This window comes from Lotus japonicus, chromosome 2 (genome assembly GCF_012489685.1).
Source record: "Lotus japonicus ecotype B-129 chromosome 2, LjGifu_v1.2".
Taxonomy (NCBI): Eukaryota; Viridiplantae; Streptophyta; class Magnoliopsida; order Fabales; family Fabaceae; genus Lotus; species Lotus japonicus.
Genome location: NC_080042.1, coordinates 67276928 through 67295678, shown reverse-complemented (window position 1 = coordinate 67295678; position 18751 = coordinate 67276928). Strand labels below are relative to the sequence as shown.

Sequence of the window (18751 nt, the reverse complement as noted above, 5' to 3'; positions counted from 1 at the left end):
TGTTAATGCAAATGAAAGTGTGTATGACAGCAGGTAACTCTATGGAATTCTGAAGGAACTGCCTGTTTTCTTATCTATCCACCTGGTTCAGTGTCTTGCTCAGGATCATACACGATAAAATCATATTTAGTTTTACAGTGGTTTATAAATGTCATAAAACTGTTTTAATCAGGAAAATACTACAGCTTAATGCACTGTGATGCATTATTAACAAAAAACAAAAAACTCATCAACAGCTTGTAAGAGCCAAAAGATTCTTTTCAGAAATGTATGAAGACATATTGAACGAGTCCAAGAAGTAATCAACATCAGTAGAACGTAAGAACCTCGGATATCAGATGAGACCTCAAGGTTGCAACAAAGGAAAAAATAATAATCTAAATGAGCCCTAGCCAGTCATCACAGTCCTGCCACCTTGCACCACCTAGCCATAGATGGGTAACGTCATAAAGGCATGGAAATACCTGTAAAATAGACAAACAGAAACATTATGGTAAGTCACTTTTATCAGCTATCAAAATTGTTCTCTCATATTAGATGGAAAACAATGCACCTCCAAAGTTTTTAATAAGAAGGTTATCAATTATCAGACCATATTGGCTGGCACAGTTTCAGACATAATGAAATTGATCTGGCTTGATTTCCGCCTGAAGTCCCAGATTGATAGGTTAAAAATAATGACTTTTCTGATTTACAGGGTTTGTTTGGTAGGTGAAAGAATGGTAAAGTGGGAATGGAGGAATAAAAATGAGATATGTGGTAATGACTGTGAGAAAGCAAGGATATATCCACTCTCGGACTTTTATCGGTTAAGACTTAAGATTACTATGTACTTTAAATTAAGTCAGCGGTGAACATAACTTTACTCATTCAACTTTAGCAACTAACTCATTTTCAGAGGAGCCTTATCTCTTCTCCAAATACTTGTCAGTTTTTATTCCACCCTCCCATTTTGACAGTTTCACTCATACCAAGTACACTTAATAGCTCAAGTAGTTTTCATAGGCCTGGGGGAAAGATTGGCTTAATAGCATGCCAATTTGCCAAAAAAAGAGCTTGACAGCTTGTTAGTTGGATTAGTTAAGTAGTCAAGTGGTTAGTTCGTTAGACTAAGATAATCTATGGAATCTCCCTTTCAAAATATTTATAGTTTAAGGTTTTGCACAAATTAAACCCTAATTTTAGATAAATATAACAATAACAACATTTGATTAAATTATCATTCCACTCCATTTTCCTAAGCCCGCATAAAGGAGAAAGCTCGTGCTAGGCCTACGACAGTCAAAGTTGGATCATGTGATCCACATAGCCGACTCACTTAGTGGGATAAGCCTTTTGTTTTGTTTATCATTTCACTCCATCTATACCCTTCTCTATTTCAAAGATATATAGATAAATTTGAATTTTGAACAGAAAAAGAACAAGTTTCTCCTTTGTTTTATATAGTGCCAAGCAATTTTAAACAAACTGAAACTATTAACTCTATAATCATATTAACAGACAGAATACTGATATATATTAGGATTTACAAGTCATGAGTTCTATTGTTATATGGAATAACAGGAACAATGAATATTAAAGTAACCATTAATTATGTAAATTGAATTCCTAACAGAACTCAAGCATTCAGAGAACTTCAGCAACATTATCATCCTTAAGTTCAATACATATTACTCATTAAACTCACCTTGAGGAACTAAACACCACCCTGGTGCTTCAACACTCAAGCTTGATACCAATCTAGCTGAAGCCACCGCACTGTGCAGTGGTACCATCGAAATCAATCCAATGCAAGCCAACTCCACCGGCAACCTAACAAAATCTCAAACATTAAAAAAAAAAACCCAGAATTTTTTCACGAAAAAGAAATCATTTTTACATCCAGAATTGACAGAATGCGAGAAAAATCAGGTTTTTGTTATTGGGGTGTTATAACAAGATCATTACCGTGAAGTGCGAGAAATCCGCGGTGTAGAGGGAGAGAGTGAAGAAGCTGCTGGCTTGGCGAGCTTTGTTTGAGAGAGAAGGTGTAATCGACATGATGATAACCTAGACAACACCCTTGAGGTTGAGGTAGCCATTGTTGTTGTGTTGAGCTCTACACTCTGTGCCTTTTGATTTTCTTTGATCATAGTCTTCAAACCAAAAGATCCATTGATGGGGCCAGTATCTGCAAGGCCCATAATTGGTGGACTTGGCCCAACTATCCCCAATTGGCCCACAACTAATGTATTAACATGGTGTCCAGCCTTGGAGGAATGGTGTCCATCAAAACTGAGCATATGAACATTATGGATGAGAATTGAATAATTGTTTGTTCACAATTCAAATCCACCTCCACCTTAATGATATATGAAGGGATGAGAGATAAATGAGTGATATGATATGTGATTTGACACGAAATGCAGAGAGATAGGAAGAGAAAAGAGTGAAAATGAGACGTAAGAGAAATTGAAGTGTGAATGAATCATCATTGTTAAAGGATAAGAATTTCACCTTGTGTTGCTAAGAGGAAGAATAAATATGTACATTCATATATCTGATCTAAATGAGCTAGCAAGTAGATATGAACAACAAGTCATTTTGACCAGTATCATGCATTTCAATCCAATAAAGACAATTCAAATTATAATGAAAGTTATGCCAAATTCAAAATAAAGGAGACAATTGAAATGAAAGTGATGCATGTAACGCCCTAATTTCTCAATCGGGGATTACATTAGTAACCCAACAAGTCTAGGGACTAACTCGAGTTTTTTTTCAAAAGGTTATGTGAATTTTCGAAATATAAAAGGTCCATCATCACCCAAGCAATAGTCCTAGATGTTCCCAGGTAAGCTGGTCCGACAAAATGTCTGATTAAAAGCCTTCTTTCCTTTAATAGAACAACCCAGGTTATGAGTTTTTTATTTCATTTTTCAAAAGCTTTTCCAAATCAATTCAATTGATTTAAATTTTCAAAATCATATATCTCATCGCAATTAATAATAATATCTCAATACTTAAACAATAAATCGCTCACAAAATTCAAGTATTAATTACGGCGTACGACAAAATAAAGCTTGATGGTAAATAAAAACGAAATCTATCTAATAAAAGTTCCACTTTGCAAGATTCCCGTCTTTGCCTCAAGCTTTCGTTGCCCAACCGCATAGCTACGTCGAAGTCCATCAAACTCCTTGTTGTTAAGAAAGTCAAACTTCATCACCATCTAAAGCGTTAAGCGCCCACATAACACATACCAAACTAAAAGGTTAACTTCGAAAGACGAGGACAACAACAAGAAGATAACTGAATTTCAATCCATGTATAGGTTCAAAATTCAAATAGATAACAACAATAATAACAATCTCAAACTAACAACCTTATTCTCAAAATTTGAAATAAAATAAGATAACAACATATGATTTAAATTCAAAATAGATGATAGCATAACAACAATCAACAAGATTAAGGTATATCCCCTTAATCCAATAACCAACAACAAGATTAAGGTCCATCCGCATAACCCGCAAGTTAATTCCATTAATTTTCCCAACGAACAACATAATTAATATTCCGCTCAACAAATAATTCAACAAAAGTAAGCATGTTATCAATACAAAAAGCAACAACATATCAAGACAAATAATCAATCAATACAACGCCTTGAACACCTTCATTTCACATATCATGCAAGAAAAGGAAAAAAGCACAGAGACGCACACACTAGACAAAAGTTACCCTTATCTCCTTTAATAGTAGTGCATACGATGGAACCTAGACAAAAGACAATAACCATCATCAATAGGTGTTCAAAAATGAGAAAAACTAACCCACCTAAGCCTATGTAACTCGCGGCCAAAGGATAAGGAAGGAGAGAAAATTTTGTTTTTGAATTCGTTTCTTTTTCCCCAAAAGAAAAACCCTAACGAACCCAACTCCAAACATGACAAGAGGTTTTCAAAACTTGGATCCTTTTTAAACTTTAGAACCACAATAAGAGAATGAATTTTAATCCCAAACATTTTTCAAAAACAGTTTAAAGAAAAAAGATGTATTTCGTACGTATACCCAAAATGAAATAGTTTGACGATGAACAAACCTCAAGTCGAATGAAGGAAAGAAGTCAAGCTTGATCAACAAGAGGAAGAGAAGAGGGGTTCGACCAAAACTAGAGAAGGGACACTTGAGTTTGATGTCTCTCAAGTGTATTTTCAAGGTAGAGGGTAATTATGATATTTCCACACACTGAAGGCCCTATTCCTAAGAAAAGCTATTAACCTAATGCTAGGCCACCAAAATTTTGGCCACACACTAAAAAAGACGGGAAAATATTCGGAATTCAACCTCCTTAACTTTTCTCTCAAGTCATGGTTCAATAGATTACCTAATTTTAAATTTTTAGATAGAATCTTAACAGATTTTCTTTCTGAAAATTCCTAAAATAATTTTTTTTTAAAACCCCATCATATAAAACTGATCACAATTAAATTTATAAGATTCCTCTTAATTTTGAAGTTTCTCCAAAAAATTCGAAATCAAAATAACTCCATTTCCTTGCTTAACAAGTAATCATAGGTTTAAATTAATTAATTAGGATAAAATTACCAAAAATTCCGAAATTAATTATTTTATTAATTATAAAATAATCATAATCATCCTCAGATGATTTCCTAATATTTTCATTACTCATCTTTCAATTTTCAAAAACATATCTTCCTTTCGTATCATCGGTGGGCTAAGGCCGTAAATCTCTCGTGTCATCCCGAGGATCCAAGGTGAAGCCCTCTTGGGGGAAGATCTCGATGATACGGTGGCTCTCCTTAGCCGCCTTCTTTCCATACAAAGTCAGACTCTGTGAGTAACATTCTCTCGCCGCTTCTTAATCTACACGTAGCACGCAAATCTTTCCATTGCACGTCGGATACTTTACAGATAAATGAATAGTTGAAATTACAGCACATAACTTGTTTAGTGTATCTCGGCCAATTAACACATTGTAGTTCGCCCGAGAAGCAATGACCATATATTTTACTTGAAACTTTTTCACAAATTCTCCCTCACCAAAGACAGTAGGTATTTCAACATATCCCCGGACATTTACCCGATCGCCAGTGAAACCAACTAAGGTACCAGGGTAAGGTTTCAAATCAGATTCTTTAAGTCCCAACCTCTCGAATGCATCACCATAAATAATATCTGTCGAGTTTCCTTGGTCTAGAAATACTTTCTTTGTTTTGTAATTGTTAACCCTGACCGTCACCATAATGGGTTCATTATCATGGGGCGAGACGTGTGCAAAATCTTGTGGAGTAAAAGCAATGGGAGAGTGATTCAGTCAACACTCCCCCTCATACGCTTTCTGTACATAATTAACCGCCTCGACGTAACATTTTCTAGCTTTGCTTGACAATCGACCACTGCTAAACCTTTCGACAATAGACAAGCATTGGCTAGATGGTTCCCCCAGTTATTCAACAACTTCCTTGCCATTTGAAGTAGCTTCTTGTGCCGCCTTTACAGGTTCTGCCTGGGCGGGCTCATTTCCCACAAAATTAGCTAAGTGTCCAGCCTTTATTAAACGTTCGATCTCCTTTCGCAATGTCCAACAATTGTTAATGGTGTGACCTACAACCTTGTGAAAATCACACCACTTCGTTGTATCGACATTACCAGGAGGCCGCCTGGGAGGTCTTGGATATTGAATAGCATTTGTCTGACCAACGGCGCACAAGATAGCACTTAACGGGGCGTTCAGCTTTGTGTCTTTCCCTATAGCAGGTGTGTTAGGCACCTCATGCGCCTCAGTTGGTGGAGTAGCTTGAGTGTTTATGTGTCAAGTGTTACTTTGTGGTCATTTTCTGGGTTGGTGATAAGGTGTTGGCCTAGATTGGCGGGGTGTTTGGGCTGGCCTAGAATCTTTAGACGTGCGACTTTTGGCTGGAGCTGTTGTATCCGATTGAAAATCCTTGCACCAATCCTCTCTTTCCTTCTTTGTTTGATCATCATGTTCTACCAAGATAAACTCATGGACTCTTGCCCGCAAATCCATCATATCACACGTCGAACGCCTTGTCAAATCACTATTCAAAGATCCGGCCCGGAGGCCGTTTTTGAAGGCCGCCACACATACTTCTGGATTAGCATCCTCCAGTTGCACTGATACTCTACTGAATCGCGCCATTTAAGTTTTTATCCTCTCGCCCGGTTGCTGATAAATATTAAATAGGTCAACGACGGTCGCCTATTTAGTTTGATTGGCAGAGAACTACGTCAAGAACATAGTGGACAGATCCATGAAGTTGCAGACAGAGTAGGGTGACTGCTTGATAAACTAAGTCATTGTCATTCCTTTAAACATAGAGGGTAACAATTAGCACTTTACTGAATCAGTCGCCCCGCCAATGACCATCTTAGTCTTAAAATACCGTAAGTGGTCCATTGGGTCTGAATCAGCGGAGTACATGTCTAGAGTTAAAGTTTGCAAATGTTCCGAAATCTCCGCTGCCGCAACCTACTGATAAAAATATTTTTTTTTTTGAAATCAACCTCATTCAATTAAGAAGAAACAAACGACACAGAAGCCATTACATCAGATTGGACAAAGCCAATAATTTGTGGAGGAACCTCCTCAATCCAGACCATCTCACCAAACAAAAACGATAAAGAAGCTAAAGCATCAGCCGCACAGTTACCTGTACGACGGACGAACAATAAAGAAAAAACATCAAAGTTTGAAAGCAAAAAATAACAATCCCTCACAATCGAATCCAAAAAAGAGCAACCACCATTGTGTTTCCAGGCTTCAGCTAAAGGTAAGCAATCAGTTTCGAAAACAACTCGCCGGAAGCCAAGGTCCCGTGCCAAAATATCGACCACCTCATAGACAAAGCTTCTGCCACCGTTGGAGAGGTGACCGGTCCATAATGCCAAACAGCTGAAGCTAGAACTTCTCCCTGCCAATCACGAGCAATGAATCCAAAACCTCCCTGACCTTCCCGCATAACCGAGGCATCAAAATTAATCTTGAACAGGCCAGCCGATGGACGCGACCACCGAGAGGGGTGGTGCTGCACATGGCGGGCTGATGGTGCCACCATAGCTGGACCCGGGTGGAGCATGGAGGCCCTCCTCAGCATCTGATCTACCGTGTCCTGTACCTCGTGGAAAACCAGTTCATTACGCGAGCTCCAAACAGCATAGAGAGACTCCAGGAAGAAACCCAACGCCTCCTCATCAACCACCTGCAGAAAATCAAGCATAAACTCGTGGAACTTACGCTCCTGGTGAAGACGTAATCCCAAGTTGCTCGCAAACCACATAGCTTTCACAATCGGACAGAACAAGAGTGCATGGTGCACTGATTCTGGCGCTGCATGACACCGGGGGCAGGTTGGGTCTATCTCCAAACCGCAAGCATGGAGAACTTCACGTACGGGAAGAGCACCCAAGCAAGCACGCCAACCTGTCTCACGACATCTAGGAAGAGTTGGGGCCTTCCAAAGTTTCCTCCACGCTGCACTAGTCAAAGATGGCACAGAAGAAGCCATACCAGCAGCGCTTTCCTCCTCCATTTGCAAGAATTGATAGCCTGTCTTTGTGGAATAAAAACCATTAGGAGTCATGGGCCAAAAGAAAATGTCCTGCTGGGGAAACAGAGGCAAAGGTACTGCCATAATGGAGTTGGCCGTGGGGGGGCAGCACATAAAATCAATTAAATGTTTATTCCAAGCTAAAGAACCAGGTAGCAGCAAGTCTGACACCTTTGTAATACCCAAATCCTGTGCTAACGTCTCACTAAACACCAAAGGGGAGTTCCCTGGCACCCATTTATCTTGCCAAGCTCGAATAGTTTTACCGTCTCCTACCCTCCACATTCCACCTTTCCGTAGAGCTTGTCCTGAACGGAGAACACTAGACCATGCGTAACTCGGACGACAACCCTTCTTTGCAGTAAAGATTGTGTCCCTCGGATAATAGACCGCTTTAAACACTTTTCCAAGCAAAGAGTCAGGACAATTGAGTAAGCGCCACCAATTCTTCGCCACCAAAGCCATATTAAATTTTTTGAAATCCCGGAAACCTATCCCACCACGATCCTTTGATTTGCACAATGATTTCCAACTTAACCAATGCATACCACGTTTAGTGACGTCACCACCCCAGTAAAAGCGGCTAATCATCCCCTCAATATCTGAGCATATACCATCAGGCAATAAAAAACAGGACATAACATAAGATGGAATGGATTGGGCCACAACCTTAACAAGAACCTCCCTACCTGCTCGTGAGAGGGACTTTTCCTTCCACCCTTTTAGCTTCTTCCAAACCCGGTCCTTGACAAAAGAGAAAATCTGGGTTTTTGACTTACCTATGATGGTAGGAAGTCCCAGATACTTGTCATAACACTCCACTGCCTTTACATTCAATAGTTGTTTAAGCTCATGGAAACGATTCTCAGGCACATTTCGGCTACAGGAGAGCATAGACTTGTCAAGGTTAATGACTTGTCCAGAAGCTTGCTCATACGAGGCTAGAATAGCCTTAATTGTCAGTGCTTCTTGCGACGTAGCACGAGCAAAGATAACACTGTCATCTGCAAACAAAAGGTGTGAGATTATAGGGGCAGAGCGCGCAATCTTAATGCCATGCAAAGCTGAAGATAAGACAGCCTGATTAATCAAGGCAGAAAACACTTCTCCACACAATATAAAGAGGTAAGGAGAGAGAGAGGATCTCCCTGTCTCAAACCTCTATTTGGGAAGAAAGCCTCTTGAGGCGCGCCATTCAGCATAATAGAGAAGTTAACTGTAGTAACACATGACATGATCATATGGACCCAGTTGGGGGGAACCCCATTTGTTCCAAAACACTCGCCAAAAAAGGTCACTCAACTCTATCATAGGCTTTTGACATGTCTAATTTCAGAGCCATCACGCCATTACGGCCACATATTTTTTTCTTCATATAGTGAAAACACTCAAACGCCACTAAGGCATTATCCGTAATTAGACGGCCTGGAACAAAAGCACTTTGGGATTCACAAATAATGTCAGGCAATATGAGTTTCAATCTGTTCGCCATAGTCTTAGTAATAATTTTAAAAATAACGTTACACAGACTAATCGGCCTAAACTGATTTGCATGCATGGGTTTCTTAACTTTAGATATTAGAACAAGGAGAGTTTTGTTTATAATACCTGGTGACACCTCGCCATGAAGGACTTGCAAGCAAAAAGAAGAAACATCATCCCCAACAATATGCCAGAATTTTTGGTAAAACAAAGCGGGTAGACCATCGCACCCCGGTGACTTGGTTGGGTGCATCTGGGCTAGGGCTTCCTCGACATCTTCCCTTGTAAAAGGCTCGGCTAGCAGTTGTAGATGGTGCGGTGTAACCCTACCAGCCACAAGAGACGTCACTGCAGGAATATTGGTAGGTGCACTAGACGAGAAAAGCTCCATAAAATAGTCTGCTAGTACCCTGTAAATATCCTTGTCTTCCACCATGGTGCGGCCACGTTCATCTTTTAATTCCTCAATCGAATTACGCTTACGGCGTTGTGACGCTTTGGAGTGAAAGAAGTGAGTGTTTTTATCTCCATAATGTAACCAATTGGCTCTGGATCGCTGACACCAAACCACCTCCTCCTGTTCGAGGAGTACATCCAAAACATTCTCAATCTCTGTTGTCTCGGCTAAAGTCTGTTCCGTTTGAGGTCGTTGTTGAAGACCCAGCAATTTGTGATTAAGATCAGAGACTTTTCGTACCACATCGCCATACTTATCTCGGCCCCAGCTATCAAGAGACCCACCAACCTCTGATAGTTTAGACACCAAATCTGGTCCTGTACTGTTCCAAGCATTAGCCACCACACTGGTACACTCATCTCCACTCTGGAGCCAAACTTCCTCAAAACGAAACATATGCACCCTACCGTGAGGTTCGGAGCGCCTCCGTGTGCCACAAAAGAGAAGGATCGGATTGTGGTCTGAACGGTGGCGGGGGAGGTGAGTCACATCAGATATGGGCCATAAGTCAAGCCATCGCTCATTAACAAGAGCATAGTCAAGGCGTTCCTGTATGTTGTGTGGAGCCTTCCTCTTGTTTGACCATGTGAAACGATATCCTGCATAGGCCACCTCCATAAGCTGGCACTTAGACAAGGCCTCTTGGGCCACCTGGAGATGGGCCAGGTTCACTGGTTAGCCTCCTTGCTTGTCTGTCGGTCTCAACACATCATTAAAATCTCCCATGCAGAGCCAAGGCGTCGTATAATCGGGTTTGAAATTTTTAATCATCTGCCAGGTGCGCCATTTGTTCCCCTCATCTGGCCAACCATACACCGCAAGAACCTGCATTGAAACATTAGAATCCGGAAGTTGTAACATGAAAAGAATATGATTAACGGAGGAGTTCACCACTGTAACTGTAACATCATCACTCCAAAGGAGGCATAAACCGCCTGCTCTTGAGCGCCCTGTACCTGAACAAGAAACAGGAAATAAATTACCAAGACCACCAACGCCACGAAGGGCTGCCACTTCACTACAAGAGCGACGTGTCTCCATGGCGAAGACCACGTCAGGAGCTTTGGTACGGATGAGCCTTCGCAAGGCTCGAACTGCACGTGGGTTCCCAAGCCCACGACAGTTCCAAGAAAGGAGCTTCATTGAGGTGGGCGGGCCTGATCAACAGGCTCCGCCAATCCCAATCCCATATTACTGTTTTGTCTCTTAAAGGGGGGAGACTCCCCGGTGCTAGCAGTGTTGAAAATTGGTCCTGGCCCACCCACCATTCTCTTACGAGAAGTCTCACCAACATCAGATGCACTACGAGAGCTTTTTGGTACATTGCTCCTGCTGCCACCAGCCGGCTTCATATGGTAGTCTTGTGTACTCGAGAAACAGAAAGGAGGAGCGTTTTTATCAACCACAAAACCCTCCCCACCATCTGGTTTATCTGTGTCATAAACTTTGGCCTTGCTGCCCGCCATGGAGGAATCACCAGTTTGGTCCTTAGCCGTGTCATTCGTCATGTGCTGATTTGTTTATTCTTCCGCTAGCTTCTTAAGTTCAGCATCAACGTCAATGTCACCATTTGTTCCCGATTCAGAATCTGGTGCCTGTGGTCCTTTCCCCCTGTTAACTCGCGCACGGTCATCACGCTCATGGCGGTCTTCCGCAGGTCGCACTCGACGTTCCTCGTAGTTTCCATCCCACGCACGGAGCCAAGGTCCGTAAGGGAGATTTGCTTCTGTTTCATCTTCCAGTGGAGGAAGCTCACATTCACGTGTAACATGATCCAGGAGACCACACCTATAACAGTAGTTACGTAATTTTTCATATTTGAATTGCACCTGGAAAGGCTGGCTGCCCTCCGTCGCCAACTCCTGGCCTCGACGGAGAGGGATTGTGACATTCACCCACACCCTCATTCTGAAATAATCACCAAAACGGTTGGCATCCGAGCGGTCCCAATCCAAGAAACCAGCAAAACCCTGCGCGAGAGTCCTTGCTATAGCCGGTTTACGGAGCCAAACTGGCAGGTTGTGGACCTGAACCCAATATGGTGCCCTATCCAATGGTACTTGAGAGGGAATTTCATGCACCCGGAAGGGTTGAAGCACCACATTGAATCTGTTGAAAAGCCAAGGCCCACCTCTAACAGCGAAGTTGCGTTCTCTGGTGTTATGAAAGCGGAAGAGGAAAAGGTTCTGTGCAACTTCTCTGATATCCACGTGATGAGATGATCCCCACAATTTCTGCAGCACACTTCTCAGGGAACGTACCTGAAAATCACCACGGTAGAGCAGCTTTCCCACCGCCCACACGTCCTGAGCAAGATCTGGTGGAATCTCCACTCTTCCCAGATTCATAACCTCGCCCTCTTAACTTATGTATCAAAATTATTTTCAGTCCCCTCAAATTTATTCCCTAAGTTCCGCCACTTCCGCCACTCTTGCTACCCTCCTCCTTTAATGATATTTTCTTTTTTTTTCTCCTTTAAAAAACTACTTATGACGTTTTCTTTTATAACTATTTAATTCAATTTTTGAATTTATATTTCAAACAAATTATTTTATTTAAAATCTATTTTAATAAATTGAAATTTAACATTTTTAAATTTTATAAATCCTTATCTGATAGAGTTTAAAAAATATTATTTTTTCCACTTAGTTAAGAAAGTTTTTTTGAAAGAGTTAAGAAAAGTCTCCGAATGATATATCAACTGGTAAGAGTTAGGAGACATATAAGTTGGTGGGAGAGGTCCAGGGTTCAATCCCTAAATGGAGCAATTTATCTTTATGATGTAAAAAAAATTTAAGAAAGTGGATATGAATAGATATGATGTCAAAATTAATATTAATAAATTATAAATATGATGCTACACGTTTTCTTTTATCCAGAAAATTCGATGGTACAATTTGAGTTATCAGAATATTTTTGAAATTAAAGTCAGGAATTTATATCTATATATATTAGAAAAGAACAACTTCTAACATGACGTGTCGCTCCCACAGGCCAAGTTAGTGACGTGTCGCTCCCAGATTAATTCTAATAAAAATTATTCCACGTGTCAATTTGTTAGAGGATATAATTTTCAATTGATATATATTTTAATTTTATATATTCTAACCTAATTAATTGATATTATTTTAGAAGATATAATTTTCAATTGATATATGTTTTAATTTTATATATTCTAAAATAATTGATTGATATTATTTCAAAAGATAAGATTTGGTCTTTTAATTTATTTTAAATTTATTTTTAGAATAAATTGATTAATTTTTATTGAATTTTCGAATTTTTTATTAATTCGGGATTTTATGAGTTTTTATTGTGATTTGCTAGATTTTGTTAGTTTTTATCTATCTTTATTTAATACTATTTTTAATATTAGATTTGATTGGGATTTAGGTTGTTAATTTCTTAATTTTATTTTAATTTATCTTATCATTTATTTTAAATCCAGAAAATACTTTATTTTATTTTAGATTCACTTTTAGAGTATATTAATTAAATTTTCTTAAATTTTCAGATTTTTAATTAATTCAGGATTTTATGAGTTTTTATTGTGATTTGCTAGACTTGGTAGTTTTTATCTATCTTTATTTAGTACCTTTTTAAATTTTAGATTTGATTAGAATTTAGGTTGTTTATTTCTTAATTTTATCTTATTATTTATTTAATTTTACTTCCAGGAAATATTTTATTTTATTTTACATTTATTTATAGATTATAATAATTAATTTTTATTGAATTTTCGAATTTTTAGTTAATGCAGGATTTTATGAGTTTTTATTGTGATTTGCTAGATTTTGATAGTTTTTATATATCCTTATTTATTATTTATTTAATTTTAATTTCATGAAATATTTTATTTTATTTTTGAGTTACATTTAGAGTATAAATGAATTTTTATGGTATTTTTATTGAATTTTCATATTTTTATTTAATTCAGGATTTTATGAGTTTTTTGTTGTGATTTGCTAGATTTTGTAGTTTTTATCTATCTTTATTTAGTACCTTTTTAAAGTTTAGATTTGATTAGGATTTAGGTTGTTTATTTCTTGATTTTATCTTAATTTATCTTATTATTTATTTAATGCTAATTCTAAGAAAAGGGAGTTGATTTGGTGCTGAGGGTCCACAAAGCTACCATGGACACGCAGAGATTTGATAGTTGCTATTTCTACCTCTGCCACATGTCGCGATCACGACAGAGGTATGCCGTAAGATGATGTTACGTGAAGAAGAGTTTATCATGTTGTGATTGATGGTTTGTGCTATTTCAGTTTATCCTTTGTTCGTAATTCAATCCTGGATTCTTAAATTTCACATATTTTGTGTGTTTTGATCCAAAAGTTTACAAATTTTTGCATAGACCCTTTAACGAATCATTGTTGAAGACGTAATGTTTTTTCTATTGTTCTACTTCCGCTTTTGTATTTTTTTAAACCAGATTTTAGTATAGTTTGTAGAAATCCATGCGTTTGAAGCCATTCTAAACCGGATTTTGGTATAATTTATAGAAATTTACGAAACTTAGGATAGCTAGAATTTATATTCATTTCTCAAATTTTGCACGTTTTTATTCATCATGTTTGAGCTGTGTGTATAAGCATACTATTTGCATTGTATGTGAATGATGCACAACTTACTAATTTTTTATTTAATGATGCACAGGTCAGTCAAATTGATGAAAGCATATGAAGAGCTCACATTTAATCTTCATGAGTATGGTTAGCTCATTCTTAAGGTTGGTTCATGTTTTCCTCAAACTCATTAGTTTTGCATATACTCATGTTTTAGTATGCCAATTGAGTGACTTATCTTACTTTACTCTATATATTTCCTTAAGTTCAATTTAAATTGATTGTTAGTATAAGTTTATTGGTGAAGTAACCACAATTATTTTGGGTGAGAGAATTATTTTGTTTTTTTCTTACATATATAGATAATTTGCTGGGGTGCGCACATATGGGGTAATACATCATTTTTTGTTTCTCTTGACTGAAATGTTCCTTTGATTTTTTGTTTCACAAGGGCTCTACCCCAAGATTCACAAATACACTAAATACAATTCTTTCACCACAGTCCTTTCAAATTGGTGAAAGAGGGTATTTTGTTCTTCAAGACTTCATTTTGGGTTTCTGTTTCAATCTTATTCATGAATTGATTTTGTTCTTCAACTAATTGTAAGATGTCATATGCTTTAAGGATTCCTGCTTTTATCTTCTTAATCAAAAGCAAAAGGATTGAGGAAAAGAAAATCTTCTAGGGTGCAGAATATTCACTAATTGGAAAAAAAACAACACGTGTCATTCTCATATTAATTCTCATAAAAAAATACATTTTAAAATTTTAGATTTGATTAGGATTTATGTTGTTTATTTCTTGATTTTATCTTAATTTATTTTTTATTTATTTTTAGAGTAAAAAAAATACATTTTTAAATTTTAGATTTGATTAGGATTTAGGTGGTTTATTTCTTGATTTTATCTTAATTTATTTATTATTTATTTTTAGAGTATTAATTAATATATCCCAAACTTTTTTTAAAAAAAGAGTGAATTTGAAAGCTATAGGTTAAGTTAATTTGTTAATATATTCCCAAATAATAATAATAATAATAATAATAATAATAATAATAATAATAATAATAATAATAATAATAATAATAACATGTGTGTGCGGATATGGGCCGGTTGGGTACTATAGTACCCATACCCGCACTCATACCCTCTATTTTTTGCGGGTAATTATCTATACTCAACCTCATACCCATTTAGCGGTTTTTTACCCTACCCATAGTGGATATTTTTTGCGGTACCCTTTGATTTTGAGACCCATTGTCATCCATAGATTTAGATTTTGGCAAAGATTGATAGCTTCCTATAATGACATTGAATTGTCTAAAGGTGGAGAGCTTCGAGTTGCTACCCACGTGAGTATGGAGACGGGTACATGTAATTTTTAAAAACGCGGGTATGGAGATGGTACTATAGTACCTACCCATTGTCATCCCTACTTAGTTGGAATAAACACAATAATGTTATACTTTATGATATATCTTACACAATCCTGATTTGTGCTACTATCACATTAATTTTTTTTTAAGATTAATATGTTGATAATTCCTTATATCTATGATTTGTGTTATCGTCTTCATATTTACAACGAATGTGAAACGAGTTCCTCTTGGTCTCAATCGGGCTTAGAAGAGAAGTCTTTATGTCTACTTTACTCATCAATTCTGACTTTTCTATTTCATTCGTTGTTTAATATATTTTTAATAATCAAAGTATTAATTAATGTATCAAATACAATAGACATATTTTCTGTGCAACGCGCGGGTAAAAAACACTAGTCATATTTGATCAAAGGATTGTTTTATAGCATACATTTGATTAATATTTCAAAAAAAAAAAAGATTTGATTAAGGATGCTTTGCGTGGACACGCAGATTTGATTTTGCTTAGGATTCTCGTCTCTCAAACATTATGATGTCATGCCATAATATTAGACTAGAATAAAAAAAAGTAAACCAAAGTGGATATAGACAGGTCTGATTTCAAAATAAATAGATATGATGTATGCTATCTATATATCACAAAAAAGCAATTTATCATTCAGTTTCACGTTCAGAGGAGTAAGAGACGTGTGCCCTGTTCCTCTCTGTTAGACACTTTAAGATCTTCTTCTGAGGTATGCTTTATCCGATCTCTCTCCCTCTCTCAGTCTCACAGTATTGATGATTTGTCAATAGCTATGTATTTATTCAATTAGACTAAAGTTAGCTAATTTCTTAGTTAGACATCAGTTACATATTTGGTTACTTTGTTAGATTTCTAGTTACATATTAGGTTACTTTGTTAGATTTCTGATTAGTCACTTACATTTTTGTTCAACTTTATATAAGTCTTTATACTTGCAATTTAGGGTTATTTGAATCATGGAGAAAATCCAGTTCCACACCTTTCAGGTTCTCACAACTAATTAAGCTATATTTTTTTTTCCTAATTTTTTTTTGAATCTCCAATTCTGTGGTTTCTATGTTCCTTAACGTTGCAATTGCTTATAATCTTATCCTTATCAGGTTTTTGTATTTAGGCTTATGAAATTGAAAGGTTTGACTATTATTAGATGTAACTTCTCTGTTTTGTGAATTGTGATGGTGTTAGTACTATTCATATATGCTGTTTTGTTTCTGTTATGTTCTTCATAGGAGTTTATGTTCCGGAGGGATGAATGTGAATTGTGATTGGAGGGAACTGGGAAGGTTTTGAAAAGTGTAAAATATTATTGAATTATTTTCCCATGTTGGTATGTTCTACTATGATATGCTTCTAACCAAGACCAGTTTTATTTTTTTTCCAATTTTCATCTATGCAGGTATTGCATTTTTGTTGTCCTTGTTTCTTTCAAGGTATTGGCCTGTCATAGTTCAAACTTTAGAGATGGCTGATGCTCATGAGACTGAGAGTGTTAAGGTATGGAAAACAAAGAAATTGATTAAGGCTCTTGAGGCTGCAAGAGGAAATGGTACGAGTATGATTTCCCTGATCTTGCCCCCAGGTGATCAAATAGCTCGTGTTACTAAACTGCTTGGCGTTGAGTTTGGAACTGCTTCAAACATCGAAAACAAGGTGAATCGGCAATCTGTGTTGGGTGCAATCACTTCTGCTAAGCAGAGGCTTAAGCTTTATAACAAGGTTCCTGATAATGGACTTGTGTTGTATACCAGCACAATTATGACTGAAGATGGGAAGGAAAATAAGGTGGCCTTTAATTTTGAGCCATTCAAACCTATCAACGCGTTTCTCTATCGTTGTGACAACAGGTTTCACACAGAAGCTCTAAGTGAGCTTCTTTGTGAAACTGATGACATGTATGGATTTGTTGTCATGGGTCACAACAGAACTCTGTTTGGGACTTTGGGTGGTAATACAAGAAAAGTGCTTCATGAGTTTCGCATGGATTTCTCAATGTCAGTAGTACGACACCCAGATAACACGGAGAAGCGCCTTTTCTATGTGAACAAGGCTGCAGAGCTTGCAACCCACTTTTACATCAACCCTACTACCGGCCAACCAAATGTTTCAGGATTAATACTCGCTGCTTCGGCTGATTACATAACTGACCTTAGTCAGTCAGATGTGTTTGATCCTCGACTTAAGGCGAAAATACTTAATGTTGTTCAAATACATGATGGATGGGTTTTGGGGTTTAACCAGGCTATTGAATTATCTGCTGAAATTATGTCCCATGTAAAGTATATTCAGGAGAAAAAGTTGATTGGAAAATATTTTGAGGAAATCGGCCAGGATACTGGAAAGTATGCCATTGGTGTTGATGAAACTCTAAAAGCTCTGGAGATGGGAGCTATTGCGACACTTATTGTGTGGGAAAATCTGGATATATATAGGTATGTCTTAAAAAATGATGTTACTGGTGAGATTGTCATAAAGCACTACAACAACAAGGATTATGTGAGCTATGTTGCTGGTTATGAGGTTCAGGAAAAGATGCTTCTTGTAGATTGGTTATCAGAAGAATACCAACGGTATGGCTGCGTTCTTGAGTTTGTCACTGAAAAATCACAAGAAGGTGAACAATTTTGCAGAAGTTTGGATGGGATTGGGGGTATCTTGCAGTACAAACTCGAGTTTGGATCCTCTCGTTACCAATCCCATCCGGCCTCCACCGCGGAGATGCATGAGATATTCGTTAATTTATTTGATTAAGGGCTGGGATTGATTGAGATTTCTATTACCTCATGATGGAGAAGTCTAAATTATATATATATATATATATATATATATATATATATAAATATAAATGTAGGCTAAAAAAACTGATCTAGACTGTTGTTAAGTAATTTACTCATTTGAGTGTATGAACACAGTATCGATTAACTTTGATTATTGTTAGCTTTATGAATATTAAAAATTTATTATAAGTTACGTAAATAGTGTTGAAAATTTGCTTCTCATTGTTAAAATTTATAGAGTCTTGATATATATTCTTACCTTTAAATAACTTTTTTTTACAAGTCTTTCTCTTGAAAAAAGATTTTATAATTCTTTTATTTTTCTATGATTAGTTTTTGAAAGAAATTTATCTCAATTGTATATGGTTGTTTTATTAAGGTATATATTTTTTTATATTTTAAATTGTAATATTTGGAACTCCTATGAAAATAATTTTAAAAACTGAAATATTACTCGAAAAAATACTTTTCTATGAAAAGAAAAAAAAA

The 18751-nt window shown here is 37.0% G+C and overlaps 4 protein-coding genes across 4 annotated transcripts; 1 reads left to right on the top strand and 3 right to left on the bottom strand.

Moving 5' to 3' along the window:
* Positions 1 to 47: 47 nt before the first annotated feature.
* Positions 48 to 2198, bottom strand: LOC130738976 (uncharacterized). Its single transcript, XM_057591165.1, has 3 exons — positions 1948 to 2198; positions 1688 to 1812; positions 48 to 464 (listed from the first exon to the last, which is right to left on the bottom strand). The coding sequence occupies exons 1-3, from the start codon at positions 2181 to 2183 to the stop codon at positions 445 to 447; spliced, it is 381 nt and encodes a 126-aa protein (XP_057447148.1). The 5' UTR covers positions 2184 to 2198; the 3' UTR covers positions 48 to 444.
* A 4593-nt stretch (positions 2199 to 6791) lies between these two features.
* On the bottom strand, positions 6792 to 10131 carry LOC130736903 (uncharacterized). Its single transcript, XM_057588674.1, has 3 exons — positions 9183 to 10131; positions 8734 to 8790; positions 6792 to 8638 (listed from the first exon to the last, which is right to left on the bottom strand). Exons 1-3 carry the CDS (start codon positions 10129 to 10131, stop codon positions 6792 to 6794), a joined length of 2853 nt encoding a protein of 950 aa, XP_057444657.1.
* A 902-nt stretch (positions 10132 to 11033) lies between these two features.
* On the bottom strand, positions 11034 to 11861 carry LOC130736902 (uncharacterized). Its single transcript, XM_057588673.1, has one exon. The coding sequence runs from the start codon at positions 11859 to 11861 to the stop codon at positions 11034 to 11036; it is 828 nt and encodes a 275-aa protein (XP_057444656.1).
* A 4193-nt stretch (positions 11862 to 16054) lies between these two features.
* Positions 16055 to 18441, top strand: LOC130738975 (eukaryotic peptide chain release factor subunit 1-3-like). Its single transcript, XM_057591164.1, has 2 exons — positions 16055 to 16197; positions 16885 to 18441. The coding sequence occupies exon 2, from the start codon at positions 16950 to 16952 to the stop codon at positions 18234 to 18236; it is 1287 nt and encodes a 428-aa protein (XP_057447147.1). The 5' UTR covers positions 16055 to 16197; positions 16885 to 16949; the 3' UTR covers positions 18237 to 18441.
* The last annotated feature ends 310 nt before the right edge of the window (positions 18442 to 18751 follow it).